General features: G+C 39.0%; 2 protein-coding genes across 5 annotated transcripts; both read left to right on the forward strand.

Annotated features, from left to right (window-relative positions):
* The first annotated feature begins 337 nt into the window (after positions 1-337).
* Positions 338-3,837, forward strand: acer1 (alkaline ceramidase 1). Its single transcript, XM_008332387.3, has 7 exons — positions 338-598; positions 1,622-1,734; positions 1,847-1,961; positions 2,142-2,280; positions 3,005-3,142; positions 3,236-3,373; positions 3,494-3,837. Exons 2-7 carry the CDS (start codon positions 1,642-1,644, stop codon positions 3,669-3,671), a joined length of 801 nt encoding a protein of 266 aa, XP_008330609.1. The 5' UTR covers positions 338-598; positions 1,622-1,641; the 3' UTR covers positions 3,672-3,837.
* A 2,354-nt stretch (positions 3,838-6,191) lies between these two features.
* Positions 6,192-26,559, forward strand: mllt1a (MLLT1 super elongation complex subunit a). 4 transcript variants are annotated; one of them, XM_008332375.3, is made up of 12 exons: positions 6,192-6,445; positions 11,601-11,781; positions 12,379-12,461; positions 12,978-13,121; positions 14,033-14,158; positions 15,852-16,511; positions 16,733-16,820; positions 16,992-17,103; positions 17,557-17,656; positions 18,235-18,303; positions 18,836-18,907; positions 19,082-26,559. In XM_008332375.3, the coding sequence occupies exons 1-12, from the start codon at positions 6,434-6,436 to the stop codon at positions 19,208-19,210; spliced, it is 1,776 nt and encodes a 591-aa protein (XP_008330597.1). In that variant the 5' UTR covers positions 6,192-6,433; the 3' UTR covers positions 19,211-26,559. The 4 variants fall into 4 exon arrangements, with proteins under 4 accessions (XP_008330597.1, XP_008330579.1, XP_008330571.1 ...); XM_008332357.3 differs by having other exon boundaries at positions 6,193-6,445; positions 18,235-18,312; XM_008332349.3 differs by having other exon boundaries at positions 6,216-6,445; positions 16,730-16,820; positions 18,235-18,312.
* Positions 26,560-27,005: the final 446 nt, after the last annotated feature.

Consider the following 27,005-nt stretch of genomic DNA (forward strand, 5'->3'; position numbering starts at 1 on the left):
TGTATTTGTACTAGCCTAGGTTTTGTTATTCAATATATTTTTTTACCAATGAAGAAACGAGGAAAGAAACTTAAAATTTCAATTTTCAAATTGTTTTTACATGTTTCTTTTGTATAAATTAAAGTCAGTAAATGTTTGTGATCTATGACGACAGAGAAGAATATAAATAAAAGTGTTACATTTCTTGTATTTTAAAGTATCTTGATGTGTTGGGATTTTAAAGCAATTGATACATCAATTTTATATTTTTATATTTTATCGATTCATATATTTGTATGTATGTGCTATACTGTATTTCCTACGGTTTACAATTTCTAAATGATTAAAAACAATTAAAATGTAAACATTAACAAAAATAGGTTATTTTTCTTCTTTTTTCTCTCTCCATAGAGTGTTTGATCTCAGTTGAAAAGTATACATGTGTTACAGTAATACCCAGTGGAAACAACGGCGTGGTTCAGTCCACTACAGTCTTTTTTTTCTCAATGACACAGAAATGGGAGGGGTTTCAGCCCCGCCCACCTGCTGCATCTGTTGTTTCATGTGAAGGTGAAGTGACAATACCGCACTGGAGTGTGAGAGTTCAGCAGCAGTAGAGGTAAGAGTCAGCCATCTATCTTATGAAATCCATTCAAACATTTATTCAAATTTCTGATAGTGTTTGAAAACCGTCCAGGGAAAGGTCTGAAACCCACAGACTCCGGAAATGAGTCTAAGTGCAAGGTTTCGATTGTCATTCACCTTGATGTTGGCCAGTTGTGGGTTTGTAGTGTTTTATGTTCTTTAATATTTTATTCATTATTTTAAAATATTTCATTGTGGTTAGATCTGGTTAGATGACAAACTGTATGTCCTTGTTTGAGTGCTCTTTTTTAAGGACATTAGAGTTGAATGTAATCTAATTGAAGGCTGATCTGATCTGATCTGTGACAATAATAGTTTAATATGACAGACTCTAAATACCAATATACATGCCATGTCTCTGCTGTGTTAATACTTTTTCTACTGAGGCAAATTTATTAAGCAACCCAGTGTGTAATAATTAAGTTTTTATCCATGTAGTAAATAAATCTCTGTTAGAGTTTACTGTAAACAGTTTTGACAATTTTGGTGTGCTAAAGTGTGCTAAGATGGCTAAATTAAGATCAGGCTTGTACTCAATCATTCATCTGACTCTGTCACAATAATTTAACATTTTACCTTATAATAATGCTATCGTTTTTTGGGGGGGGGTTGTATAAAAATTTTAAATGTGGCCACAGTGGCCTTAGTCGCGTTCATCTGCCTCCACATGATTGCAAAATACCCCACGTATTTTGCAATGGATGTCTCTCGGTCAGGGGTGTCAAACTTTCAGAGGTGTGAAAGTACAGTATGTGTGTTGGAAATGGGGCAGGGACTGTGGGGGTGGAGGACGGTTTTTGTCAGGTGACAGGTTAGGCATATTTGCATAAAAGCAGTGATACTTAAGAGGGATAAGAAACATTTACATCAGCCAAATCCTCACAATAGACCAATACACCATAAACCTGACTGGTCTCAGGAGTAAGAGCAGAGATTCAGGAGCACAGTGGGATATTAATGCTGTAGGGCTGATGTTGCCCTTTTCTTTGTTTGACAGGCGTCTTCTCCAGAGAAAAGATGGCAGGTGTGTTCTCCTACCAGAGCTCAGAAATCGACTGGTGTGAAGACAACTACAGACACTCAGAACATGTGGTGGAGTACTTCAACACTGTCAGTCCTGCAAATATATTTTAATTATCTGTATGTATATTTCATATATATAAAAACATATATATGCAAAAAATAACACTGTTTATTTGGTTGCTTACTGTTTCTGTTGCAGATAAGCAGCTTTGTTTTCTTCATCATTGCTCCCATCATGCTCTACCTTCTGCATCCCTATGCCAAAGAGAGGAGTCTGGCAATTCACATGGTTTGGATCATGATGATATTTGTAGGTCAGTTATTGTTTTTTTTTTTAATTATTTCACACTTTGGATTTTAATGTCGATCCACGGCATAATAGAGAATAAAGACTGTCTGTGTTTTTTTATCCCTTCTTTAACTCCTGATAAGTTAAAATGTGAAGCTTGTCTATTTATTCGTTATTGTCATTAAAAGCGTTTTTCTTCTTTCAGGACTGTTCTCAGCTTATTTTCACATGACCCTCAGTTTTGTTGGCCAGATGTTGGACGAGCTGTCCATCCTGTGGGTGCTGGCAGTGGGATACGCCACCTGGTTTCCCCGCAAACTGTTTCCTTCTTTTATAAAGGACAGGTAAGGAACCAAAAGTTTAGAATAGGACCATCAACAGTTGACACGAAGCAGGTCTTCACTCTGTAGTTCAGTGTGTTACTAAGGACTCACGTGAAGCCACACCATCATGTCACGATAACAATGGCTCTGAAACCTTAGCTGTGTCCGCGGCGAGTCCGTACCCATGTCATTGGCACAAAGGCACATTATTGCTCCACTCCTCTCCAACTGGATGTGACAGGTAGAAGTTCACACTATTGTGAGAAGATGGAGCTCCACCCAAACCCATGTTAATATTTAACCACATGTTGATCAAGACAAAAAATGAAACTTTCATGAGCACATGGAGAGAGAAAAAAACCTCACAGTCCTGACTAAATGGAACCACACCCTGAAATGTGTATTTGTTCTCTTTTATCCTAATGCATTCAATGTAAACATACAGTGAGAACACTGATTATAACTCTCTGATCCACTAAACACAGCTGGATCCATACCACCAGAACACTGGCAACTGGTAATTTTTGTCTTTCTATATGTAAAGTTCACACATTCTACTGAATTCCTATCATGGATCCAGTAATAATAACTGCAGGAAAAAAACAGAAACCAGTGTCAATCACTTGGAATATTCAATGTGCCAATATCTAAACAAATAGAGAATAAACAAACTGTCAACAGTGGTTCCCTTTGGGAATTTGTCAGCTTGATTGTTTTGCCTCTTTGTGTTCATTCTCCTGTACAGGTCAACATTTTCACGTCTGGTCCTGGCCATTACCATCATCACCTCGGTATCTTCGTTTGTCAAACCGACTGCCAACGCCTACGCATTAAACTGCTTTGGTCTGCACCTGCTCTACACACTAGTTCTGGAGATGAGATGGTATAACACTATAGACTTCCAGACACCTTTCAATGTCTAACTGTTGTGGTTTCAGTGTTTTGTTATCAATAACTTTGTTTTTTTTTTCTTCAGCTGCACTGACCAGAAGGCTCTACGTCTGGCCAAGGTCTCTGTAGCTCTGTGGGTTCTCGCCATCATCTGCTGGATCAGTGACCGTGTTGGCTGCAGCTTCTGGCAGCAGATCAATTTTTGTTACCTGCACAGTTTCTGGTAGGCATCAGCTCAGTCCTTTCATCGCCTTTCCTTTCCTTTCCATTTTTTTTTTACCAACTATTATTATATATTATCATAGTCATACTTATAATCATTTTTTATTTGTTTGTTTGTCAGGCATATTCTCATCGTGATGGCAGTTGCCTATGGCAGCACACTGATAGCCTACCTGGACGCTAACTATGAGATTCCATATTCACTACCTGGACTTTGCTACTGGCCTTGTGACAAATGGGCTGTCGGTTTACCTCACATTGTGCTAAAGAGCACTACAAAAACACAGAAACGCTGCTGACAACGTCTGGCTTTCACATGAGCTGAGAATTTCTCTGCTCTCCTGAATTAGTTTACTTACTGTCTATATATAAATAATAATAATCCAGTTATTTATAGTCACTTTTTTTATTTAAAACAATGTACGGACTACAATGTGATTTTTAAACTGATGGGTCTCCTTTTAAAGCTATGTGGTTATAAATTAAAAAAATACAAATAAAACAACTGTAGAGATTATATTATAAACAAAGGAGTTTTTCTACAGTAATTTATTTTATCCTGTTACTTGAGCACAAACTCCGTATGTGGTGGTTTCTGTCATATATCCTGTCCTTTGTTATCTGAATTTTACCTGAAACTTCAGTGATCATCTGTACAGTAACTTTAGGATCAGGACTGATTTTGTTCAGCTCTACTTTAAAATGAGGATCCGTGACATTGCACTCACACTTGTTCGCTGTTACCAAATGTGTTTCTCCTATTCTCCTATTTCTGTAGATAAGAAAAATGCAACACGGAATATGTGAGCGACTCTGTTATTTCACAAAATGTCTCAAAGATTGTTTTTGTTTCATTTCAGTTATATTTATTATTATATAATGTGTATTTGTTCGAAAAATAGACGGATTACACAAAGAAACCCAGCTGCTTTTTTGTTTTACAATATAGTGTTCAACAGCGACCTCTTGTGGCCGCTATGGCCTCCTGCGCTGTCGGAAACGGTTTTCATGATAATTATAATCTGCTCTTTGATTTCTTAAAAACAATAGGCAACATATCTTAACAATTTGGATTTTTTAAAAAGAAATCATCTTTTTAGATGCATAGGTAGCGACAACAACAAATGGGGAGTGAAAAATACCCTATAGCCTATAGTAGTCTATGTTTCAAGCTTTGTGATTGATGGATTGCTGGTTCCAACCTTTTTTTTTTTTTGGTGCTTGTGAAAACGTAAACGTATTTGTTATACAGTAAAAAAAAAAGCTTTGCAGTGCTTTTCAAGCAAATGCATCACAGGATGTACAGTTTCCTAGAGGGATTTTTACACGATCAAATTTTACTCCTCTTTAAATGTATTGCAACAACCATATTTGAAACGCTGTTGTCTTCATTTGGTAAATGTGTCTTTTCTCATTTGTTGAAAAGGAGGATTTAAAGGTTAGCGTCTCAGTGGAAGTCCTTCACCTTTTATGTTTGACATCTGGACAGGACTTCCCCTGATGAAGACGTGGACTGGATCAGTTTGAGTGGCAGGAGAAAGAGAGGCATCAAACTAGTGAGAGAATGGTGACCTCTTGTTGACCTTGTTCCTAGAAGCTGTCCAATAATCTCCCTTTAAAATCAAAGAAGGTAAAGACAAAAAAAATCTGTGAAGTCCACTGGAATGTGTCCATTTTTATTATAAAAAATAAAAGATATTAATTTGAAAAGGACCAAAGAGAAAAGATGAAGGGTAATTCTAAAAGCTCAGCTATTCATTTAACAAAATTCAAAAACTTGAAAATCCCAGATGGTGTTACATTTTCATGCTGTTTAAGAAATAATTACTCTTAAAACTGTTTTCACTTTGCTTTTCAGTGTATTTTAATTCTGTGTAATGGTCTCTACACACATTGAAAAGAAGGATTTAAAAGTGGATGTCTCAATTCAAATGGGACGCGGCCTTGTCTGACAACCAGGTGGGACCTTTAACTCAGATTTGACTTAAGCGCAGGACACAGGATCAGTTTGGGGGCCAAGAACAGGGGGTGGTGTCAGAGTGAGCCAGTGAGAGAGTGGTGACCTTGTGTCCCAGAGTTGAGGCCCGATAATCTCACATCAAAGTCTAAGCACTGTGAAGGATTGACTACGAGGGGCTTGTTCCCTGAGTCTACAGAAAAGACATCTTCAATCTGACAACGTTAAAACTGTTTTTCTAATGTAAATTACAACGTGTTTCTGTGCCAGTGAAACTACTACATCGTGTTAACAGTAAGCATAATATTTACAAGACACAACAGATGTAAATGTATAAAAACATGTAAAATAATTACCATATGTTAAAGGGAAGATGTAATTGCTGTTCAGTGTCAGTCGTTAGGTACACTGGGAGGGATTTAGGACCATCTAGTGGTTACTATTTATATTGTGGTTGAATATGCCTTACTGTAACTCAACATTCTTTACTTATTGTATTAAACTTTACAAAATTTTACATTTTTTGTTTGGTGGCTTGAATCCAGAGCTGAAATGTTGCTGTAGACTGACTGCAAATTGTGAGAATTGAACTGAAAGGTGATACTACTACTACTACTACTACTACTACTACTACTACTACAACTACTACTACTACTAATAATAATAATAACAACAATAATAATAATAAATAATTTACATAAGAATAGTAAAAAGCCAATCGCAGTAATACCAGTGAACTTTTATTTCAATTAGCATCATAAGCATTTTGTAATTGAAACTGCGCTGTAACCATTGGGACATGTTCGCTGTCACTCGAGAAAACCTCCAGTAAAGGCTTTAATTGTATTTGCAGCTCGGGCATCGTCCCGCCTGTAGATTGTTGTGATTGGTTGTTTTTAAGAAGGCTTGAATTTTAGGTCCTGTGATTGGTCGAGAGAGCTTTCTGTTTTGGTCGCCTGCCAGCGGCCGTCTGGAAGGGGAGGGGGCGCGTCTGCCTTCCGCTTCTAGGCTGGAGGATTGACACACAATGAGGAGCGGAGGCTGGGGAGACGCTCTACAAACACCGCTGTAAATAAATACAAGCACCCCTGAGGCCGGACGAACATGGAAAACCAGGTACAGTGGCTTTTATGTGTTCTCGCGTAAAAATGGCAGCCGGCAGCGTGGCGCCGGCAGGGCAGGAGTGAATGCTGTGTTGTGGACGCCAGAGGAGAGAAAAACGCTGCTGCTGCTAATGAACTCGTAGTTGTTTGGCTCTGGAGCTATGCTAACTGGCCACTCATACATCGGTATTTACCGCTAGCGGTAGCTTCAGTCTGCCTCAGCATTCAGCTCCATTGCTGCAGAGCTGGACCACACAAAGAGTCTCACAACATATTGTTTTATTCCACTCTAAACGAGCTTATACACTCACTTGGACCATTTTCAATTGAGTTATATTCGGAGCTAAGCTAATACAGCTAGCTCTTCTACCTTACAGGAGAGAGGCGGCCGTTGGCTAAAGGCTAAGGAGCCGCTACAAGGCGCCGGGGAAAGGATTTGTCCTCCAGGTTGGGCTGGAGTGGCGGGGTGGTGTCTTTGCTGCCAGCGGTGTAAAACCAAAGCATATTCACTAATGATAAGAATGGCACAAACTAAACACTTTTTAAAAAATGTATATTTGTTTTTAGGCGCAAACCTGGCAATTTGTGCACTTCGAAGGCACCACATTGATGATTGTGCATGGAAAAAAAATGCATGTAAGCATGGTGGGAAAGCTGACAAATCCTATGAGTATGCAAACGTTGAACTTGAGTTTAGTGAACAATCTGAACAATCTGCTAATGCTGCTGCTGATATACAGAGGCTTCAAATAAATCAGCAATATTTACTATTTACTATTTGAAACAGTGTGCAGGAATTTCTTATAAAATCACAACATAGTCATACAAAGGCCTCTTGTCATCTTGAATGGATCACTTGGAGTGTGTATAATGATCCTGCCCTTTACCTGTTTTTTTTTAATTATCATTTGTGATAAGCTGTTATAACATTCTCTGATGATGATGTTTTGTTTTTTGAAAACTGCATCAGTGTGAAAGGTTTGATCCACTATGACCCAAATGCTATGGGTTGGTGTTTGCCAGTTGTTGTTTAAATTGATGTCCATGTTCAAACAGCTGATTTGGTCATGGCTCACTTGTTTTTCTTTATTAAATCCCTGACTTGTATAGATATTACGTGGTTCTGAGTTGATATAAAAGCCTGTCAGTCACTGATGTGAAAGCAAATGAAAAGAAAATTGATATCTCACAGCTTAAGTTATAAGTTGGCATATTTAGCAACACTGCACGTCGCATTTTCTTCCATTAAAATTGATTTGTTTATTTCTGAAGTTATCTTACCAACATCAGTTTAAATTAGTGTAAGAATCTATTTCCACTCAGATTGATTACAATACCAACCAAATAACAGCAATACACAGTTAATAAATCTGGCCAAAAACATTGTATGCCACCCAATTATAGTATTTTGCAGTACAGAGAGAGCTGTTGGCCCTCAAGTTGTTTCGCATTATTGAATCCCTCTTTGGAAAATAAGTCTGGGTATCCCTGCTTGAAAGCTTGCAGGAACATGGGCTCTCATTTTATACTTCAGCATGCCCAATTATACTCAGCAAAGATTTATGTCCCCATTAAAAGGTACATAATTTATTTTGCAGGAAAACAGGAAAGTGGGTAAACTAAATTACACATCTACTAAGTATAAGGCTGATACAGCTTCAGTGTACTCTCCGAATGCTTGAGGTTCCCTAGGACCATATTTCAGATGGTTAGGCCACACGCATGTGTACACACACACACACACACACACACGGAAAGTGGCTCAGCCACTCTTGGAACTAGTCCCCATTCAGCCTCTGGTCCCCTTTGATCTTTTAACTAGATCTGTGAGTGTGAGTTTAGTGGGATTCTTCTCTTTTGGGTGAGGACCTGCTTGTCATCTGTGTTGTGTGCGCATGATTTCCATTACCATTGTTTTCATTTTTATATGCAGCTCACTAAATGGTTAATGTTTTGTGACAACTTGCTGAGAATAATAATAATAATACATTTAAATTCTGATAAAGCATCAAACAGTCCCACTGTGCATCCTGGGTCTCATAGATGTTCTTATGACAACAAGTCTGATCTACACTGTATCAGTCTGGTTTGTGTAAAATAGTTTCTTGGTCACCAATACATTTTTTAGGATATTATTATTATGTATTTATGTATTTATCAGATAGTTTCTATTTTATTTAAAAAAAAATAGAAAAAGCTGAGAATAAATTGGTGTGGAAATCGTCATCGATTCTACAGTTAGGGAAGGGATTTTTATTGTTTCTTACATGAAAGAGAAAAAGGTGCATGTTTTTATTCTGCAGTCTGAGTCTTTAGGAAATTACAGCTATAAAAAAAGTTTAAAACAGAGCCCTCATAGAACACTCTTTATATTTCTGCTGAACAATTATTTGGTCCATTACGAGAGAATGTTTGGATAGTTTTTACATGATGGAGTTAAAGCTAAAAATGAGAAGTCCACAGTTGAGTCAGTCTTCTCCACAGTCTACACAGTAGAATGGAGAACCAATATGATGAGCTACGGTGATGAAGATTACCACAATTGCTTCATGTTGTTCATTTTAATTGGGAACAGCCCGTTTGATACAATATGTAATTAAATAAAAAACAGTTTGGGATCTGTCAACACACCCCAAATGGATGGTGGAACCTTGTGTAATTGCTTTGCACTAAATGGCTTTGTTAATTAAAATTTTAATGTAAATGAGATTGTTCTGACATCGTTGGCAGATTAAAAAAAACTGCACCTTCAACTGTGCTTTAACAAACATCATCATTCCAGCTTCCCAAGTTATGAATGTCACCTGTGTTATTGTTTCAGATTAGGATAGCAGGACTACGCAGATTGGTGTATAAACACTGCAGTTAGAATGGCACACTCACTTACACACCCTTATTGCAGTACTCACTGTTTTCCTTGGGTGCTGCAGACAGGCTATTTATGACTCCTCTGTGACTCTTCAGTATTTATCATTTTTGCAGTATCCGTTGATACCAAGTCATCTTTCATGTGTGTACAGTATTGCTCAGACTGGTACTAAGTCGAAAAACTCTCTGAAATCGAGTTCCAGGTAATTGAGTATCCATTTAAAAAGATGAATATGCGATAAAGGGTGTTTTTTCCGTGTCAGCTTGAATTTCATTGTCTGCATGGGAGCCGCTGTGTCTGCCAAAATTTGTATTTGCCCATATTTGGATCACTCCGTGTGGGGCAGAGATGACAGAAATGCATCCTCTCAGTGTTGGTGGCGCTTCCCAATTTATTTTTGTATCTCCTGCATTGCCTCTAGTTAGCAATGGTTAAATGTGTTCTCTCTTTGGTACAGAGTTATGGTTCCAAGAAGGGACTTGCGTATTTTGCTATAGTGATTCTGAGTTGTGGGACGGACTTGCGTATTTTGCTATAGTGATTCCGAGTTGTGGGACTTTTTTTTTTTTCCTCTGGTACTCGTCTAATTCTTTGTCACACATACGTAGGAGGATATAAACAGTTGTCTCTTCTTTGTGTGATCTTAAGGTAAAAAAAACGATCTTTAAAGTTTGAAATTTCGAAATTGTTATTAGTGTGTGAAATTGTAAACTGAAATCTAACTTGATATACTAATAATAATTGTAATAATGAAATGTAAAACAAAAGGGAAATAATGCTGTTAATCAGAATACACACCCAGTTTTAAGCGTTTACTGACTTTGCTCAACTGGTTCGTTGGTTTTGTCACAATTTACAAAGTCAGATTGTTTTCTGTTCCTTGACTCGGTGTCCGTCCTGACTTCATGTTGCCCCTTTCACATCCCTGAATTTGTGAATAGCTCGAGGATCAAGCGTGAATTGGAGGGGAGTGGGTGGGGGTTAGTGGAGCTCCATGACTGCTCGCAGTGGGTGTGGTGAAGTCTGGAGTTGAAGGGCATTCCTTCCACAGAATGGCCGGGCCGAATGCCAACCACAGGAGGTGTGTGCGTGTGCACGTGTGTGTCTGTGTGTGTGACTGAATGTGAGAAAGTTAGTGTGCTACAGCAGCTCATCTCATTCCTGTCTCAGCTAATCCCTTAAATCACTCCCAGGGACAAAACACACACATTTTTTCCGTCCTACCATGGACATGAAGTGCTTGTCCCCTCTCATCATCTCATCATACACTCACACACACACCTTCTCGTGTTCTTTTCACGTCACCATTGCTTCATTACAGTGACTGTCCTGTTAAACTTGTAGTAGTCTGTAAGTGATCGGGGGAAAAGGAGGTTGTTTTTTTTTCTCTTTTTGGTGATTCATCAACTACTGAATTAGTCAACATTTATTTTTAAATATTGGCTAATAACATTGTGTGGATTTTTGTCCTGTGGCACTTCAGCATGGATGTGTGCTAGTATTATTATTATAAAACATGATTCATGTAGTATAAAATAATTATTAGCTGATTATTGTTTTGTATGTTTTCACGTGCCAAGAGCTCAAAAGATATAGTATATTTCTACTATATCTTGTTGTAATACTTTAACAACAAATAGGCAGTTCGTAAAGGAACGTCTATACAGGCTAGTTTTAAAACAGGTTCTACAGACTCATGGAATTGAAATGACTACTTTAGGGGATAAGATTAAGAGGGAAATTAATGAAATTTGCACATCTCTAACCAGAAGGTTGATTAATTATTCTATGACTTTCTATTTTTGCCAAAGGCACCAGAGTCATTTGTATAAATTAATTATATTAATGAATTAATGAAACACATTGTGTAAGCAATGAAGATGACTGCTCTAAAACTGGATCATAATAGCTGACACATTTTATTGCAATGGCATAAATTGCTCTTGCAGTTTAAAAAGGACACATTTCTTTTTTTCAAACCCTTCTGTTCAGGAAATGTACAAAATCTAGATTGTGGTAGAAGTTGTCTCGGCTCTTTCACAGTTCTCTACTGTTACACATGCTGCTCTAATAGTGTCTTGCCTTAATATTGTGTTTTAGTTTGCATAGCTAAAGGTTAAGTACTCTATGAAGACTATGTTTTAATGCTGTTAAGCTCTAAGCCATAAATGCATTTTATGTTTCTCTTAAACAGTGCCAAAAAGGTCAGTGTCGTCGTGATAAAGACCATCATCTCAGATAATAAACTAAACCATAAATGTGGACTTTAAGTTGATTGACTCTGGTGTGATCTTTCCAGTGCACAGTTGAGGTAAAGCTAGAGTTGGGTCACAGAGCCCAGCTGAGGAAAAAGGTGACATCAGAAGGTTTCACCCACGACTGGATGGTGTTTGTCCGAGGACCAGAGACTGGTGACATCCAGCACTTTGTAGACAAAGTCATCTTCCGCCTACATGAGAGCTTCCCAAAACCCAAGAGAGGTAAGATCACCAGGCTGCGTTTTTCTTATTGTGTCACTTATAGGATGAGAAAGACACAAATAACAATAATGTCTTTCTAATTTATTATTGACACTGTCTCAACCTGTCCAAAAATATGACGGCATGTAACTTTATATGCACACCAGAATCAATAATCTTAATTCCAGGTGTGTCCTTATACGAGACACTTAGGTAGAAGGCATTCATCACTTGTAAAATAATCCATCGTAAAACCTGTATCGTTATTTGCATGTGTAAATAATTTGCTTTGACAACTGCAGCAAGAGAGCAGACAAATGTTCATGAAATTCCCTGTCATTCTATCTGAATGAACAATGCATTAGGACCAGCTGAATCCCTTTGAAAAGTTCTTTATTTACAGAATATAATCTCTTTATTTTGAGGGCTTTTAAGGAATGAAAATGGACTAATGGATTTCTGTGTGGGTTCTTATTTTACTATTAAGGCACGTTTTCTGTGATAAATAGTGAAGTGGTCAATTTCACAGTAGTCCAATGCACTGTTATTCCAGCAGCCAACACACAAGTACAGTACAGTTGCATTTGTTGCCATTCAGATGTTTGTGTGTGTTTGTAGTATGCAAAGAGCCTCCGTACAAAGTGGAAGAGTCGGGCTACGCAGGCTTCCTTATGCCGATTGAAGTTTATTTCAAGAACAAGGTAAGACCAATTGACAAACAGCCGGGGATTTAATAAAAAAAAACTTTTTATGTATGTATGTGTGATAGATGGGTTCTGTAAGATGAAGCAGGAAAAAAAGACATGAAGCTGAGTCGGAGAGTTGAAAATGCTAAAGTTTTTTTTTACTGCATTATAATGATGTTTTTCAATAATATTGCATTTCAACCATTATTATAACTCACTGTGTTTGAGAAACTCGTTCTTTAAGTTCTTTCCACGACCGTATCCTCAGGACTAATTTGATCACATTTTATATTTCTGGCCTTTCTCATAAAAGTTGCTTGTTTCTATTCAGTTCCATAGTCACATGTTTGTTTTATTGACCTTGGTAACACTTCATTCAGCTTTTATCTCCTCTGGTCAAACATGTAGGTATTTCGAGGTGATTAAATGTCACACAGAAAGACAAATAGCTTTGTGTCCAACAAGCTGTTACAAAAGTGAATGAAGTAACATATTAACTTAGCAATTGAACTTTATCCCCCTGCAATACAGGAGAAGCCAAAGAGGGTGTGTTTCAACTATGACCTCTTCCTTAACTTGGAGGGAAATCCCCCGGTCAACCACCTGCGCTGTGAGAAGCTCACCTTCAACAACCCCACCAAAGAATTCAGGAGAAAGCTGATCAAAGCTGGAGGGGTGAGGAAGACAAATACAGACGGGGAGGATGAGCTGTAGAGACCATTTACTCTGGGTGTTATTTTTGCTCCGCTGGCCTGTATGAAATTGTTGACATTTCATTAGAACATACCAGACCCTGCAAACATCATCAGTGCTGCACTAAACAGTAATTGTCCTTTACAAAGAGACACATTTTCTATAAAAATGCATTGCTAACTTCATTTTAAGAGATTGTAACATAACAAATTATAATTTACTTCAGGATTAAGGAATGTCTCAAAAAATTATTATTTATATAACGATGGTCCCATAATGTAGCAGTTAGCATGCCTGTCTTGCAGGCAGTGAGCAGAGAGCCCTGTGTTTGTTTCCCAAAGGAACCACATATCCTTAAGGATATGTGGTTCCTTTGGCGCCTCCTGTGGTCGTTTACAAAGAATCACACTAAATTTCCCCATTTTGGACAAATCAGGAATTCAGTTATTTTTATTATTATAATTATAATTATTATTATGTTTGTATTTTCCTACCCAATGGTGACTATCACATGCCTGATAGTTAGATGGATGTATTTGGCCTCAGATTTTCCTCCTGATCAACTTGTCTCTCGTTTACTCTGACCCTTTTACTGCATTTGTGGCTTTTAAATCTTGAGTGAGAAGTGCCTAACAGTAGATGCCTTCGTCATGAATGTTCCCACCACACCAGATAGCTGCAACCTTGGAGTAGTCTACTCAAAATCGAATCTTTTTTTGTACCATCTGTATCTTCTCTCACGTAATTATGACAAACATGAGTCTGTAGTTCATCTGACGATCATACTGTGTAATAAGAACAATACATCAATATTTTTATAACAGTCGTTTTTACAGGACGTGTGAATGTGACCTCTACCTTTTATTAAAGTTTACACTGGGATTTAATTTCAGGTACTGGTGGTTCCAGAAGGGGCTGAAAATGTGTCCAGACCCAGTCCAGATTACCCCATGCTGCCCACCATCCCACTCTCTGCCTTTTCAGATCCTAAGAAGACCAAGACCTCTCATGTCTCAAAGGTTAGTTAGTTAACTGACATGTCGTTTATTTTTGATTTTTGATTTTGATTTTTTTAAAATCTGAACATGAGATATTGCACACAATGTCATCTGTCCCAATGTCAGGAGCTGACAAAGGGGTTAAATACTCACCAAGGGGCAGAGCAGACACTGCTCTTCTTGATTATAAATACTCACCAAGGGGCAGAGCAGACAAAGGCACTGGGAACACTGGGTTCAACCTGTTAAAAAAAACAATTTAAGAGGAGAAAGTCGTCTCTTTAGAATGAGCTGACTCGGGCTTCTAGCCACTGCTACTACAGTATAGCATCTTTATGCATTCATGCAAAATCACTCAACAGGCTTATCTATCAGGAACAAAGACCTCACTGGCCTCCTTCCAGGTTTTCAATGTTATCACTGTTATTCTATTAACTCTTATCAGGCCTGTGCTATGTTGAAGTTGTAATTCTGTTCTGGCAGGTATTCTGATACATTTTATTTAGCTCCCCAGTCAATAAAGTGTGAACTGTATTAGTGTTTTTGAAAAAGGAAAAAAAAATCTTGAGCCTCTTATTGTGATGTATGATAAGTAGGGGATAATTAGTACAAGGATAAGAACTATTAAGAGCCACTTTACAGCTAACCTACAGTCTTTGAATCTTTTAATTATAATTCATATCAGGTACAGTATGTGTGTGCCTGTGTGTGGGTGGACAGTATGGACATGCAAATATTGAAATACCATCTCTGGTGTACTCTTCTGTTAAATACCATCTCCTACAGTTTTCATGGGTTTGTTTACACACTTGTGCTGAAAACCTGCTGGGCTAACTGCTTTTGTAATGAAAGACTGTGCTCATGTTACTGAGGCTGGCCTCCCTGTGGAGGATATTTGTCTCCCTCAAACAATCATGTGGAAGTTCCCGATTTGGCACAAGCACATTAGGTAATCGTTCTTCTTGATTAATCTATCTTGTAAAATTACAGACACCATCGTGTTGAACTCCTTTACACCGAATTGCTGTATATTGTTATATAGATTAATATTAGCAACCCTCTGCAAGATAGTTCTGGCAGCTACATGATGGTTCCTGGGTTAAAAGAGATCTGAGTAAAAACTGCCTTTTCCCTAATTTCCTTAGTTTAAGGTTGATGTGCTGTTCTGACGCCAGTTTTGTTTGTTGTTCTGCTTGTCCATATGTCATCTCAGTTTTGCTTCTTTCCCATTTTTCAAACATAAAGAACTAATTATTTTTTTGGAAAACCCGGTCTCCCGGGTCGACCCGGTCCGGAGACCCAAAGCTCAACTTGAATTCCATTTATTTTTGAAAGAAAAAAAATCCACAGGAATTAAAAGGGCTTCAGGGATTTATACAATAACCCAAAGAACATAAGCTGGAGTTTTCCATCTCATTCCACATTACTGAATCTACGGAATTCTTCAACCGCTTTTAACTATTTCCTCCAAGTCCAAAGGCCACCTTTCTTTTGTCATCATAGGGGATAGTGCCCTCTTTTGGCCATAAAAGTCTCTTAGGAATGTAAGTCCGGACCAGCCAAACTACTACACTTTACACTCAGTATAATCTGAATGTACAATATAACTATGTAACTGGGTGTTTATGTCTTTTCTTTTAGTTACTTATATAAATGTCTACACTGGGAGAATCACTCATTAATTTTTGGGCTGTTTTTTTTTTTCTTCGTGAAGGAACCCAACAAAGAAGGGAGCGGTGGAAGCAAAGTGCCCAAACCGCACAAGTTGACCAAGGAGCATCGAGAACGTCCAAGGAAAGACTCAGAGAGCAAAGCAACCACGAAAGGGGACAACAACAGAGATGTAGGCAGCAAAGGTGGCCGAGATCCTTCCTCTTCCTCATCCTCGTCTTCGAAAAAGCCCCCTGAGATTAAAGTGAAGGATGAAGTCAAGGTCCTGCCAAAGGCCGCTTTCAAGGAGCCCAAGCTCACGCTAAAGGAGTCAAAGATGGAAGGCATGTCTCCTAAAGGTGGGGGGGCTGGTAGCGGAGGAGGTGGCGGTGGAGGAGGAGGAGGAGGTGGAGTAGGTTCGGCAGAGTCAAAAGCCCCAGGTAAAAGGCCATCGGCTGTGGAGTCTCCAAAGCCCAGTGCAAAAAAGCAAAAGAAGGGCAGCTCTGAGGGACCAAAGGGAACGACCAGTGGAGCCTTCACTGGAACATCTCCTCGTGTCTCCTCTTCATCTGCTGCTAATCAGCCCTACGCCGAAAAGAAGTCCTCCAAGGACAAGGGCCGCTGGCTCAAATTGAAAAATGAAACACAGGAGGTTAAAGAGCCCAAGAAACCGCCAGAGTCAGAGGAGTCAAATTCAGAAGATGAAGCTTCTTCGAAATCAGAGGTACAAAGCAGTGACTTTATAACAAGTTGTTGATTTTCTACAAGAAATTAAAAAAAAAAAGTTGTCAGTCAACAATCATTTTTCATCATATTTTAGTTTTAGTTCCGTAGTTAAAGTTATTAATTTATTATATATTAATGTGTTTGCTGTATGCATTAAAAAAAAAGATGTCTCTTTCAGTTTCTGACGTGACTTGGTTTCTTCTACTTCTCTTGCAGCAGTCGGCCCCTTCCAGTCCTTCCATCTCCAGTTCTAGTTCTGACTCCAGTTCAGACTCAGACTTTGAGCCAGGACAGAAACAAGGACAAGGTACAGGTCATGTTTGGGGTTAAATTGAAAATTGAAAAATTAAATGTTTTTTGAATCTTTACAACCTAAATTGAGGTTAATTTAAAAAAAATGTCCTTGACCAAAAAAGTTCAGAGAAAATTTAGACATCTTTCTTGAAAGGTTATATTTTTTTGTCTTATTCTGTCCCAGGCCCACTACGCTCCATGGTGGAGGAGATCCAGTCTGAAGAGTCAGATGATGACGACAGCAGTTCAGAGGAGGAGACCCCCATTAAGACCAACCCACCTAACCGTGATTCTCGGTAAGTCTTCTTTGAAACCCCTTGTGAAGCATGGTGGTAGGAACATCATTCCTTGGGGCTTTGTTTTGGGCCTTGTTTTCTCTAAACTAGAAAGTGGAGATCTTTATAACAAGATAATTCATAATAGTTAAGGCATTAACCATCCGGGTGAAAAGGTCTTCGAAGAAGAGACTTCCTTTTGCAATGTAATAGTTTTGCAGAGCATTAAATTGTGTGTTTATAACTTTGTAATCACATAGTAATAATTATTTGTTATTATTGAGTCAACAGTTGCCAACCGTTGACTCAATAATAATAAATAATTGTTGACTTTTTATATCAACAGCACTTTATATACACAGTCAGGTCAGGTGATGCTGAAGTCACGTCTGACTGGCTGAGCAGAACGACATTGGGCTCTGCCTCGTTAGTCTGCGTGTGATTGACCTGTAACCTCACCTTTCCCCCTCCCAGACTAAGCCTGGACAGCGAGAGTGACAGCAGTGACGGCTCGCACCGCCCCAGTCGAGACCCCGCTCCACCCCCACAGAAACACAGCTCCTCTATTAACAAAGTAAGTCACACAGACACACTACAGCTCCTCTATTAACAAAGTAAGTCAAACAGACACACTCTCTCTCTCCCTCCCTCTCTCTCTCTCTCTCTCTCTCTGTCACACACACATTTCATTTAACTGACTACGCTCACTGACTGTCTGAAAGGGCCTGGAATCAATGCTCTGGGAAAAAAAGTTTAAACAACAGACAGGAATTGAGGAATTGTTTATTTGTTATTTTTATTGGTTTCTTTCCTACTTACTGACAAACCCAATTGTGTGATATTGTTTATTTTTTAATTTTACTGAATCTCTTTCCACAGTACTTGTTCATATATATATTGAAATGTATTATCTTATTTTCTTTTTCAACCTACTTCCGTACTTGGAGATAAAAATGCGCCGATACACATACATTTGTTCTCAACTCTCAGAAGTGATTATTATTATATCTTAGTTGTTAAGTTTAACCAGCAACACTGGGCCCTCATAGGTTTGTGTAGGAGTTTGTGGAATCCTGTGTTCTCACCTCTGTTCTTTTTTTTTTTTTTTTTTTTTTTTTTTCCCTCAATCCTCCTCCTGTGTCTGTTCTGCAGGTATCAGGCAGGAAGAGTCCAGACTCCTCGTTTCGCTCAGAGAAGGTGTTGAAGAAGGGATACGACAAGGTAGGAAGGGTAAATCAAACTTTTTTTGCTTTGACTCTCACACATGCACATGTAGTTTTTGTTTGTGTTTTTTTGTGTTGTTTTTTTCTTCTCTTTTTAATCTTTGTTCAACAAGCACATTAATGAATTCAAAATGCCGGGCATGGACAGTGACTAAATCCAGATGTGCACACAGTCTTTGGCCTATGAACTCTTGTAACAGATGATTGGAGTAGTTGCAAAACAACATCTGAACATCTGCAGAGTTTAATAGTAATGAGATATGTGACGAGTGATGACTTTGAAACACACACTGCTAAAATCTGCAGTATAGCTTTATTCACAACAGAAGGCTGAACTTACATTCTTGATGTTGTGCCTATTTATAGAGCTGCTCAAACAAAGTTAAAAATGTATACATAAATATTGGCCTTTTTAGTGTTGTACAAAATTTTACCCTTGAGATCATATTTGTATGGTAACACTGAAGTTGTTTTTAAACACTGGACTCACTGTGTTCAACTCTATTAATTCTGCTGCCTTTACTCTTCAGGCCTACACAGAAGAGCTGGTAGAACTACATCGCAGGCTGATGGCTTTAAGAGAGCGTAACGTCCTACAACAGGTCTGTACTCACATTTTAATATTCCAAGTCACAGAATTTGGATTGGCACTGTTTTCTTGTCATTTTGGTCACGCAATAAACTTCTTAGAGTTGACGTCGATGCAGCTTTTATACTGAGGTACCATATTGCTGAATTTCTAAAGTTAACTTTGGCTTCCCCCTCTCATCTACAAGATTGTGAATTTGATCGAGGAAACGGGGCACTTCAACGTGACCAACACCACCTTTGACTTTGACCTCTTTTCACTGGACGAGTCCACTGTTCGAAAACTACAGAGTTACCTGGAGGCGACGGCCACGTGACAGGAAGTGGGAAGTGGAGTGTGGACGGCAGCGCTGGTGGACGTGAACTTGCCTTTTTCTTCTTGCCTCTAAGGAGACGAGGAGCAGTTACTACATCTGTCACTGCTGCTCCACAGGTCTGACTGAAACCTTGAACAAATCCCACACAGACAGGAAGTCACGGTCAAACACAAGCACACTCAAAGACATGACACCTTCACACATCGCTGTGGAGGAAACGGAAAGAGGAGGCCATCTTGTGGAAGGGAGAAGTGGAGTAGTTGATATCCATCTACAGTCAGGATTCTTAGCACACACACTCAAACACACACACACACACATCCTAATTTTGAGCTGTGGACTTTTGCATTCTTCTGCACTTGTACTGCTCCTGCCTTAGCAAACCAAACTTTTTTTTTCTTCTTCTCCGTCTTCTTTTTCTTCTTCTGCTTTTACTTCCACCTCCTCACAAACATTTTTTGCCCAAACACTCCAGAACCCTTCTCCTTCTGTCAGCTGGAGCTCATTTCTCTCCCCACGACACTGTTTAAGTCCTGGTTGTGTGTGTTTATATGGTGTGTGCGTGTGTGCATGCTAGCACTGCGGAGGTTTGCAAAGAGATGTTAATGTTTGTGGTTACTGACTTCACTTTGTTCGTGACGCTCCAGGACAAACAACAGCTGGTTCCTCTCCCTCCCTGAACACACACACACCACAAACAACAGTATACATTCACATACTGTACATTCAGGTTACACTTTACTTTAACCCCTTATCCGAATGAAGTATTTTCAGCACTGCATTAATTAAAATAAATGTTTTACTTGTTTTCAGCACACTAAAATGTAGTTGAAATACGGCAGAAATATATTTTTATCTTTGTAGATGTTTGGTGTCAGAATAGAAGAAAACCTTGGTTTTTGAAAGAAATTCTAGGATTTAACTGATTTGGTGTCTGACTGGTCGCCTTGTGGAAGAAAGTCTCAATATTACTTGGGGTGAATTAACCAGCAGTACTTGAAAACTTCAGTATCTTCAGAGAGTGGATTTCTGGCTAAACACTACCTGTTGATGTGACTATAAACTGACATTAGCATACTTGAAGTTGGCTGTTAGCAGCATATTTATGGCAGCAAACAACAACAACAACTAATTCATCACTTTTTATCACAAAACTGTTATGTAGATTGGGGAGGGGGGATTCCCATTATAATTTAAAGAAATACTTATTTGTGTTGCCTTTAGTTTGTGTTTTTTTTTTTTAAACCATATATCAGCCTTATTTATGCTATGATGTCACAGGTACATAGTGCAACAAATCATAGGAATAGAGACAACAACAATTCCATTCCATTTTTTTTGGTCCGTCTTTCAGTATAAGTAAGAGATATCAGGTTTTTGATTTTTTAATAATAAAATAGATAATGCGCCTCAGTCATTAAACAAAGTTTAAACACAGGAAGTTTTATTCATCTGAATTGGGTTCTACATTTTGGACAGTTTACAACAGGACTCTGTTATTTCCTATTGTGCCTTTAATTATTATGATTTAAAAAAAAAAGATGGCTGCATCTCTGCAGAGAAATTACTTAACGGATCACTTCCACCTCTTCTTACCTCACACACATTTAAACTAAGCACTGTTCTAAAGGTTCTTATACAAACTGTTCCAGAAGAGGGAACAATAGTGTGTTCATCCATGTGTGGTCTGCACCGATGCTAAATAAAATGTTAATGCTGATTAAACACTTTCACACCAGTCTAAAATTAAGATGTTTTAGGCAGTGATTTAAAATAGATATTTTTCATTGTAAGCAAATTAGTTGTGACTTTTCTTCCCTTATTGTTTTCCTTATTATTTATTCCTACCAATATATGTCTATAAGGCTCATCACTTTCTGAACATAAATTAGCATTAAATGGACACAAAGCAAAAGTAGAAAGGATTAGCTGCCGCTTTTGTTTCTCATGGATATCTTTTCATTTAGACTTGAAAAGAGCTGAGAAATAATGTCATCAACTACATTAGAGTGTGTGTGTGTTTATTTGTTACACACTTTATGTTCTTACCGCACTGTTGGTGGGGGTTAAAGGAAAGTGACATCCAGGTTGGTGCATGTTTGTCTTTCTGGGCCGCTACTTTACACTGTACATAATGGTGTGTGTGTGTGTGAGAGAACAAGTGTTTGTGTGTTTCAGATGAGGTGTCGATCTGCTCTCTGAACATCTGTAAAGTTGTGTTCCGTTACTTTCCCCAGTCTAGTTCCGCGCACTGAAAGCTGAGTTTGACCTCCTACCAACAGGCCCTCCACCCCTCCTTCTCACTGAGGCTCCCCCACTCCATCCTTTGTCTCCTCAACCTCCTTTATTCACACATTGGCGTGCATGAAAGGGCTCGGCTGCTCCTGGCCAAAGCAGTGGAGGATCACTCCTGAATTGCCTTCTAAGGGGTGAGTTTAATAATAAAAAAAAAAAGCCGTGGAAAAAAAAAAAGAGTAGCCATAACTTTTCTCCCAGAATCCAAAAAGAGGGAGGAAAAAATAAAATAATAGGGGCCACTTTTTCTTTTTTTCTTCAACATTTTATTTTTCTACTTGTACATTTTGTGTATTTATTCCCAGACTTTGATCAAAATGCCCTGTGAGCTATGAATGTATATGGCTTTTACTTTTCTACAGCTTGCAACATCCCCTCTCTCTAGTGCCTTCTTCTGCAACTTGCAGTGTGAGGCGGGTGGTTTTTCACTCTTTCAGCCGTGGACACGCAGAATGAACCCAGCCATCCCACCCCCTCTTAACAACCCCCCCTGTTCCCCCATCCTGTTTCAAGTGGGATGTTAAAAAAAAATCCAGTATTGTCTTAATGCTTTTCCTGCTCCTTCTCTTCCACTGTCCTGTAGGCTGTTGTCCAGTTATTTAGCTGTTTCTCCTTGAACGTGTCAGATTTTCATCTCCTTTCTCTGACAGTTCAGACTCGATGCTCTTCAAAGATAGTGTTGGACTGACTTTGGTGGTAACTCAGCTACAGAACCAGTCGCATTTGTTTTGTTTGGGTTTTTTTTTTTTTTTTTGGCGTAAGATCCGGGTTTACTGTCAAATATGGTTCAAATTCTCTCTTCAGGTGTTTGACAAGACACTGCGGTGTTAAAGTGTCTTTCCCACTGCAGAGTACCAGTACCTTTGGAGTACTGCGAACCTGTTTCCAGGAGATATTATGATTTGAATTTTTAATTTGGTGGCGTGCTTTTCTATGGGGGCTAGAGCACAATTATGAAAAAGTGTTAATGAACCCTTCCGCCCTGATCGTCATGATTATTTTGAGTTCTCTGTCAGTACTCTGTCAGGTTATACTGTACACACCACGTGTTAGCTGTATCATGAACAAATTTGTAGGCATGAAGCTGTCGTGTCAGTGCCTCCACAGTAACGGTCCAGTGTGTGGCTAAGTTTAAAGAATTTCTCGACCAATCAGGATGAAAAAATATCCAGAATCGGAACTGCTTTGGTGCCACAAAGTTCCCATTAGTTCAATTTTAGTTTGTGGTCTCACTGTTACCGTCTGGTACTTCTTCCTGCAGTGGGGACATGCATTTTGACACCAGAGTCCTGTTCATAAATGATATTTACATTCAACCTAAGTGAACAAATCACTCAGGGCAGATGTTCATACAAGGTCTAAAGTGCAGGCCATAGACCGTACTGTGCAGAAGTTTCAGGAGGCTGCGTTTGAGATCCCCTCTGCGGTTTTACAGCCTTCGTCTTTATTTAATATTTAAAGAAAATGTGAAGAACCACGAGTTGTCGACCGTTGACCACCGTCTGTGATAATAACAAAAAGAAACACAAAGGGTTGTGCCTTCTGGACCACAAAGTTGTCAAGAATGGACTTTTGCTTCTCTGCATTTGCTCTAAATATTTAAACGGCTGATGAAAATTAAATGTATACACGCGTCAACAACTTCTGCAGAGTACAGTGTTAAAAAAAATCCTTGGCCTTGTACAGCCATCAGTGAACCAAATGAGACGACCTGAGGTGCTCTGCTGGTCTGTCTATCTCCAGAACAGACGTGCTGTATAATCTCTTGGATCTCTTTCAGACACTAGTGGAGCAGCTCTGTCTGGTCCAGGGCTTCTCCATGCAGCCCACAGTTTTTTATCTGTAGTTGTAGTTACACCTGACCGGGGTGTAGGTCGCCTTTGTGCATATTTTACAAAGAACATCTTTTATTGTGAATATGAGCTCAGTTAAACACTGATGGTGTTTAGTTTTTCCCCTCTCATTAAAGGGTACTTCTGTATCATGGTGCAGTAACAGTGGTTAATTAAACTAGACTGACTGCTGGTCTCATCAAGCTGGATGACTCTGAGTCAGAGTTAGTTTTATGAAGTCTTCTGATGTCAGCCCCTTCAAATGTCAGTGTGTTTTTCCTACAGAAGAAAATAATTGTCATTATTGATTTACATTTATAAAATGTTTCACTGCTCAGAGTTACTGTTTTTAACAAAACTTTTACACCTGTGGAAAGAAACACATCCTGTTGCCAGCTTTGTCAGACCAGGAGTCAGGATTATCAGTATTAATCTTAAAGCTCAGAACTTAAACTGTTTTCATGATTCAGGCCCTGCCGTGTTCCTGTGGCCCCTTCAGACACACACACACACACACACACTAAACCAAACCACTGTGGCACAGACCTTCAGTCGACGATTCCCTCCACACCTTCACTTCTCTTCAGTCTCAACTTTTTTTTTATTTCCGTTGACAGTGTTTGACTCTGTGATAGCTTTAATTCCTCTGCTCTCTGTCCCTTCCTCTCTCTCTCTCTCTCTCTCCGTCTCCCTCTGTCCTGCTGCTGCTCTCTCTGTGGCTCGGCCACATCTACATACTCCCTCTGACCTTACTGTAAACGCGGCCTGAGCATGGAAAATGTGTCTCAGCCCTTGAAAACAAAAAAAGCTGGATCTCTTCCACCTTGTGTGCCCTGCAGTAATCTCTCTTCCCTCTCTGCCTCTTCTGCAACTTTTTCGAGGTGTGCCTCTGCTCACACAACTTCAGAAACTTCAGGCCGTGATTACTGACAATGAACTTTTGCATCCGTGTGAGTGGCGTTTGTCTGTAAGCGTGTGTTAGTGAAAGGGGAGTGGGGGGGGTAGAAAACACTTTTTTTCCTTTCTGTCTCCGTCTCTGTACATCAGTGTGGGAACTTCTAAGTCCTAGTTCATGAACTCTGACCTTTGACCAGGCACTCATTCAGTCCCCTCCATGGTGTTGAAGAGGGGGGACTGGACTAAGACCCGCTGTCCACCCACAGTCAACCTTTTATTTATGGACCTCTGCACTTTTGGCTGTGATGACTTCTGTACTTGCGTAGTTACCTAAATTGTATTTTTAAGGATTTTATACAATATTTACATGCAATACAATATGAATTGATTTTTTTTTCTTTTGCCAAGTGTCTCAAGTTTCTTATTTAAGTGTCTTTACTTTGACAAGTTTGTTCACATTATTCACAGTCAAACGTGTCTGTTGAATGATTCTGATGAAAGCTGAAAACCAAGAAGCAGGTGATTTAAAAAAAAAAAAGTTTTCTGAATGAGCTAAACTTGATCACTCTCTGCCTCCAGTACACTGGGATTGGACCAGAACAAGGAAATGAACAGTCCACACTTGAGTTCAGGGAATTGACAACTGTTGAGCTACAACTGTTATTTTCTGTGTCATTTTCAGCAATGACTAATATTATGTTGTTGTTTTTTGTTTCTTTTTTTCTCATCTTACTCATGAATAGAAGGTTATACATGTAACACCAGAAAGAAAAACCTGACATCCTTTTAGCCTGACCAAATGCAATAATAGAACACAATAGTTTGGAAAGGCTCAGGAAGCTGTTTTTGTTTTTTTGTTGTTTTTTTTGTTTTGTTTTTGTTTCTTGACATATGCATCAAGTTACATGATAATAATTTAGTTTTGTTCTTAACTTCGCTGTTCTATATTCTTTACTGTTCTTCCTTACCTATTCTGCCATCATTACACATGTCTGATCAAATCACGGCCCCCCAAACAGTTATTGAGTACTGTTTAAGCCCGCACACGTGGCTCTCAGTATTCTAGAGTTCAAGATAATTATTTTCATCAGTCTAAAAAGCTTTTTAAAAAATCAGAAAATAATCCGATAATTCTAACTTTCATCCAAAGTTCACTTATTTTCAAGTATCAAGAGGATGATGAAGTATGAGTGTCAGTGACCTCAAATTTGAAAGTAACGTGTGATCCAACAGAGGGCACTCTTAAGCACCTCTCAGCCTAAGCTTCTTAAAAGAAAACAGGAAGGTAATGTTGTTTTGATGTTGGCCTCCTGAAGCCAGAATTTATCTTGTGTGAAGTTCAACAGAATCTAGAATACTTCCATAGTTTCACTCTTCATTCTTTGATTTTTCTCTTTAGGAAACACTAGGGGCCAGGACTTAAAGCTGTCGGCGTTATGACAAATATCATTTGTATATGTGGGATAGAGATTTTTTCCATATATATATTTTGAGGAAACAAAATCTACAAACCCCATGTTAGCTCAGGCTCTGTGTAACCGTCAGAAGAAGATCGTGCAGATTTCTTGGTAATGGCTCTTCAGAGACATTAGACATGTTTTGCAGATTAAAAAGATATATTGTTCTTTTGAAGTCGGCTTCGGTGTCACCAGGTGTTAGGAAGAATCCTTTTGAATTCTCTGTTGTTCTGACATTACTTCCTCGAGGCTGCAGCGGCTCACAACACTCAGATTTCAAATTGATTTAAGTCTTTCTCCAGGAATGATGATGGCTAACACAGTTTCCTAGAAAGTCAAACACGAGAGACTGTTTGAACAGATCTGTGCGAGTGGAACACTTCAGCTGTTTCAACCAGACCACCTCTAATGAGTGTGTAGTACATGTACGACAGGTTGAGTATCTGCTGTGTGGATCTTTAAAGGACGAGGATGATGCGTAAACCGTGGAGCTAATGGTTTGTTCTAAAACGAGCAATGGAGAGGGAGGGCAAAGGGGAGGGGGCATGTGCAGACGGGGTGTTTCCTGTGTCAGTGATCGTCTCATAATGTGTCTGTGACGGGGGACAGGGTTTCAGTTTCTTGTTGAAAATATTGGAACGATGGGGAGGGGGAGTCTGAGTTGTGTCCATTTGTGGGGTCAAGGATCCAAACAAGGGGCAGAGCAAATGATCTGGATGTCAGCAGAACAAATTGGTATTTTTAAGACTTGGCATAAATGCCACCATGTGGCCATATGATGCAAGTTGTTAACGAGGACAAACATGTTATTTTAATGTTATTTTTTATTTTGAAATCATATTATTAATAAAGTCATTAAGTACTGTCGTCCCACTGTGTCCTCTCACTCTCTGACCGCTGTGTGACCCAGTCATGGCAGAGTGGGAAAGTTCATGTAAAGTTCAGGTCTGCGGGGGTAAAAGGACAAGCACCAGGTCGTGTAACAAGGCTAGTGATGCATTGACCATTGATCCAGGAAATGTCACCTTAGGGAGAAGCAGTTATTGGCGAAAGCCAATCAATAAAGTTAGAATAAGTTCTATGTGAAGGCAGCATTTTGGTGTTCTTATGTTTATATATGTTTACACAAAGTGATTGAAGCTGTAGTACACAAGATGCTATGCAAAATACAGTCGCAGAAGTATTGGGAGAACGCTGATCTATATAGTATATACTGTGTATATTTACATGTGAAGAATGCACCCAGTAGGTGGCAGTAATGCAACTCAACTAGATTCAGATTTGCCCAAAAGGTTCTGGAGAAAAGCATGCTAG

This window comes from Cynoglossus semilaevis, chromosome 2 (genome assembly GCF_000523025.1).
Source record: "Cynoglossus semilaevis isolate Cse_v1.0 chromosome 2, Cse_v1.0, whole genome shotgun sequence".
NCBI lineage: Eukaryota > Metazoa > Chordata > Actinopteri > Pleuronectiformes > Cynoglossidae > Cynoglossus > Cynoglossus semilaevis.

Bases quoted from the DNA above. Each gene is read 5' to 3' on its own strand.
- acer1 (XM_008332387.3), top strand. From the start codon at position 1,642: ATGGCAGGTGTGTTCTCCTACCAGAGCTCAGAAATCGACTGGTGTGAA. The intron at 1,735-1,846 runs GTCAGTCCTGCA...TTTCTGTTGCAG, and splicing joins TGGTGGAGTACTTCAACACT to ATAAGCAGCTTTGTTTTCTT. The intron at 3,374-3,493 runs GTAGGCATCAGC...TTTGTTTGTCAG, and splicing joins TGTTACCTGCACAGTTTCTG to GCATATTCTCATCGTGATGG.
- mllt1a (XM_008332349.3), top strand. The intron at 14,159-15,851 runs GTTAGTTAGTTA...TTCTTCGTGAAG, and splicing joins AGACCTCTCATGTCTCAAAG to GAACCCAACAAAGAAGGGAG. The intron at 18,313-18,835 runs GTAAATCAAACT...TTTACTCTTCAG, and splicing joins GATACGACAAGGTAGGAAGG to GCCTACACAGAAGAGCTGGT.